Source organism: Salvia hispanica, chromosome 6, assembly GCF_029641045.1.
Source record: "Salvia hispanica isolate PSC_SH4W2 chromosome 6, Shi_PSC_v1, whole genome shotgun sequence".
Taxonomy (NCBI): domain Eukaryota; kingdom Viridiplantae; phylum Streptophyta; class Magnoliopsida; order Lamiales; family Lamiaceae; genus Salvia; species Salvia hispanica.
In genome coordinates this window covers 3,841,145-3,845,418 of record NC_142697.1, presented here as the reverse complement: position 1 = coordinate 3,845,418, position 4,274 = coordinate 3,841,145, and the positions used below count along the sequence as shown (strand labels likewise).

The window sequence follows — 4,274 nt, the reverse complement described above, 5'->3', positions numbered from 1 at the left end:
ATTTGTTTTATTTCACTTTATAATATGATACACCACTTTTTATCTCCCTCTTACTTATTCAATTTTCACTAATAATATCTTAACTATTTTTTTTTTGCCCTACTTTATTATTTTCACAGTAAAATACGTATCTTCTAATTTTAAAATTATTAACTATGGGTGAATGGAGTAATATTTTGTCAATTTTCCTACATGTTTTTACTTTTTCGTACAAGAAAACATGAAATAGAAAATGGAAACCACGTAAATACATATAAAACTTTATAGTATATTTTATTTCACTGATTATATTCTCTTTTTTTTAATATTTTACGTCTCATATATAATTCATAATTCAAGATTACGACATTATTATATAACATAAGATTTTAGATATAGTTGTCAAATGTATTAAAATTGAGAAAAAAAAATAATTGAATAAGAAAAGAGAAGATAAATGTTTTATTCCAAAAAAGTAAATACTAGTAACATTTAATTTGAAAGGTAAAAAATATAGAGAGAGTATAAATATCCTATATATAACAACTATGCAGATGAAAGATACAGCTGCAGGCAGTGCTAAATGCTTGAAATCTATTAGTATTGATACATTCATTGCTTCACTCAAACAAAGACTATTCTTCCTCTTTCTTATAAAGCTACTTTTCTCTATCTCTTTGAATTAAGTAGAAGTTTCATTCCCTTTCCGTTCCCCAAACGTTCAATCGAGAAATAAATTTAAGACAAAATTAAAGGAGGATGCTGAATGGCATGCTCTGGATGGACGGCTCCAAAGGCCGAGACGACGATGACGACCAGGCGTCTTCGTGGCCAGCGCCTGATCAGCCCCAAAACAACAACAACAACAATGATGAAGCGGCCTTGGTGAATAATAATAATGAAGAGATGGAAATGTCGAGCTTCAAATCGATGCTGGAAGCCGAGAACGAAGAGTGGTACATCGCCAACGGCTCATTCTCGCCGAGCTTCAACAACCCCATGGCCGTGGATTCGTCGGCCTCATGCTCTCCAACATCAGCCTCTGTCTTCAACAATCACCAACTCAACTACTTTCCACAGCCAAAGCCATTGTTGATCCAAAACAATAATAACAACAACAACAACAACAACGCGGCCTTGGAGAGTGGATATCTGGAAACCGCATTGAATAATAATAGTACTATTCATCACCGGATTCCCAACTGTGGCGACGCCATGTTGGAGGGCAATTCGTTGCTCTTCAACAACGGATCCAAGGTTTTAAAGCCGCTCGGATCATCGATGGGGTCTCAGCCGACGCTCTTCCAGAAGAGGGCTGCTCTTAGGAAGAATCTTGGGAGTAATTTGGGGTGTTTGAGCTTAGATAGAAATATCAACAATAATCAGATATTACTATCTAATCATGAGAGGAAATTAGGAAGCAGTGGGGATGATTTGAGCATTGATGGATCTAATTTCAATTGTGATTCTGACGATGATAACTTGTTAGAGAGTAGTGTTAGGAACGTCGATGGAAAGGGGAAGAAGAAGGGCCTTCCGGCCAAGAATTTGATGGCCGAGCGCCGCCGTCGGAAGAAGCTCAATGATAGACTCTACACGCTCAGGTCTGTCGTGCCCAAGATTAGTAAGGTATATATGCTTCTAATCACTAATCTTTCCAATTACTATTATAAGTTTTTGTTTCTTTAGCCATTCACGCTCTTTGCAAGCTTCATTCATTCTTTTTCTTTAATTTCTCTCGTGATATATGTTTCGATTTGATTTAACAATTCACTAGTTTTGTTTGGTGTGTTATTAATAATGAGATATCGATTTTCATTGGCATATACTATAATGTACACTGATTGAGAGAGGAGGCATGCACATTAAAGTAGTGTGTGTGAGACTGATAGCATTTATTTCGGTCACATGGAATCTATGAAGAACTTTTTTTTCTGAAATACATGTTGCATTCAGGACCACAGACCAGAAATTCAAGTAATATACTTTTATTTATTCAATTAACACATTTTATATAGCGTTTTCTTCAGATGACATTTGAATTTCAGCTGAAAATTTTATGTTATATATGGGCCCCATCCCCATCACTTATTATTTGTCATTAATTGTTTTCACCACTTCCTTATTCTTTTCTTTATAAAAAAATTACAAACCTATTCAAGGTCATAAGTTAACTATTGAAACAGTGACTGTGTTGTTACATGTATTTATTCATTCCCTGGAGAGACCTTCAACATTCCTTGACACAAAATGGAAATTCAATTTTCAATCACTGATTCTGACACTAGCTATATACTTGCTCTGATTATAACTTCAATAGAATAATCAGAAAGAAATAAAGATCCGTCAAAGATGGAAATCCGGATTTAAAAGTTTCTTACGCCACGTTTTTTAAGTAACTGAATGAATAGATAAAAATAATTCAAGCCACTGTACCATTTACTTTTGATGAATTGATTATTGATTATTGATTGGTTTTGAATTTGTTAGACCATCAAATTATCTTATCACTCAACATAAATCCCATATTGTGGAAACAGATGGATAGGGCATCAATACTAGGAGATGCCATTGATTACTTGAAGGAGCTCCTGCAGAAGATCAACGACCTCCACAATGAACTCGAGGCCATCCCGGGTGCATCTACCCCGACCACAAACATGAGCTTCTACCCAATGACGCCTACAACGCCTGGGATTCCTGCCCGCATCAAGGAAGAGCTCTGCCCGAGTGCCTTTGCAAGCCCATTGAGCAGCCCCACCGGACAACCGGCTAGGGTAACTTACTCAATTTGATAATCCACATATATATACTTGAATGATCAAATTAAATGTGCAATTTATTAGAGTGTGTTTTGATAGGTTGAGGTGAGACTAAGGGAAGGAAATGCAGTGAACATCCACATGTTTTGTGGGCGTAAACCCGGGATTCTACTCTCCACTCTGACTGCAATCGACAATCTTGGACTCGACATACAACAAGCTGTCATCAGTTGCTTCAATGGCTTTGCACTCGATATTTTCCGAGCTGAGGTATTTTTATCATACAGCATTAGTTACTATTGTTAGGATTTGTCAGTTGAAGATGATTCAAAATGTATATTTTTATTTCAATAATTTGTTTTCATCTATTTATAACTAAGCAAACTTCAATATATATAGTATAGTATATATTGATTGTTTGTACCTTAACTATGTGTGGAATGTGTGATCAGCAATGGGGAGAAGGGCAAGAGCTAAACCCTGACCAAATAAAAGCAGTGCTCCTCGATTCAGCTGGCTTCCATGGCATGCACTGACTGACCTTCAACTCTAAACAAGTGATCTCTGCCGTTTTCGATCATCATTTTTCTTTGGTTTGTCGTTTAGATTTGTTAAAAGCAATGTTTTCTTTCTGTCTTTGAATTCCCAGATTTTGTTAATCTATTTTGATATTGTCGTTTATGAATAAGCCTGGTTATGGATGAGTCGCTTGTCATTTTAATCCACGGCGTTTTGCTTACATTTTTAAGAGCTTTTTATGAGTGAGCTCTACTTTCTTTCAATATACTCCCTCCGTATTCGAAAAATAGAAACATTTGAAACGGCACGAGTTTTAATGCACAATTGGTAAAATAAGTGAGTAGAATTGGTAAAGTAAGAGAGAGGAATATCCGACCCGGAAAATCAGCAACCGAAGGTAAAGTTCATGACTTTTCATGCAACTTTTAAAGTTGATGGGAAAAAACAAACTTATGTCAATGTTCATGACTTTTGAAGCAATTTATTCAAAACAAAATTAGTGAAAAATGAACTCCTCTTTTATATATTGACTTTATAATAGAATATGAGTGTAATGAGTTAAGTGAATGGTTAGTTCTCTTACTTAAAGTGGAGAAAAGCAAATGGAATTTAAATCACACATTCCAAAATAGCAAAATTGAACATTGTTTTACGTACGAAGGGAGTAATTTTTTTGTACTCCCTCCGTCCCAAGATATTAGATCCTTATTCCTTTTTGGGGTGTCCCAACATATTTGAGTCATTTCTATTCATTGTAAAAATTTACTTTACTACCAACTTCACTTACACCACTAAACAACATCTCCTAAATTCTTGTGCCCAAAAGAAAGGGCTCTAATATCTTGGGACGGAAGGAGTACTCTTTTTCTTATTTTTTTGATCTACTCTTCATTTTATCTTCATCTGCATATTTATACTCCCTTCCTATATCCTCTGTCCCAATAAAAATGAAAAGTTCTTCTTTTTAGATTGTCCTATTAAAAATGAAACGTTTCCTAAAATAAAAATATCATC

General features: G+C 35.2%; 1 protein-coding gene across 2 annotated transcripts; it reads left to right on the top strand.

The window, feature by feature from the left end:
* The first annotated feature begins 551 nt into the window (after positions 1–551).
* LOC148923083 (transcription factor ICE1-like) lies at positions 552–3,445 on the top strand. Of its 2 annotated transcripts, XM_089060018.1 has the most exons (4): positions 555–1,608; positions 2,520–2,756; positions 2,841–3,011; positions 3,194–3,445. In XM_089060018.1, the coding sequence occupies exons 1-4, from the start codon at positions 739–741 to the stop codon at positions 3,275–3,277; spliced, it is 1,362 nt and encodes a 453-aa protein (XP_088916144.1). In that variant the 5' UTR covers positions 555–738; the 3' UTR covers positions 3,278–3,445. The 2 variants fall into 2 exon arrangements, with proteins under 2 accessions (XP_088916145.1, XP_088916144.1); XM_089060019.1 differs by lacking the exon at positions 3,194–3,445 and having other exon boundaries at positions 552–1,608; positions 2,826–2,965.
* The last annotated feature ends 829 nt before the right edge of the window (positions 3,446–4,274 follow it).

Excerpts from the sequence above, each read along its gene's own strand:
- LOC148923083 (XM_089060018.1), top strand. The coding sequence starts at position 739 with ATGCTGAATGGCATGCTCTGGATGGACGGCTCCAAAGGCCGAGACGAC. Across the intron at positions 1,609-2,519 it reads TCGTGCCCAAGATTAGTAAG|ATGGATAGGGCATCAATACT; the intron begins GTATATATGCTT and ends TTGTGGAAACAG. Across the intron at positions 3,012-3,193 it reads TCGATATTTTCCGAGCTGAG|CAATGGGGAGAAGGGCAAGA; the intron begins GTATTTTTATCA and ends ATGTGTGATCAG.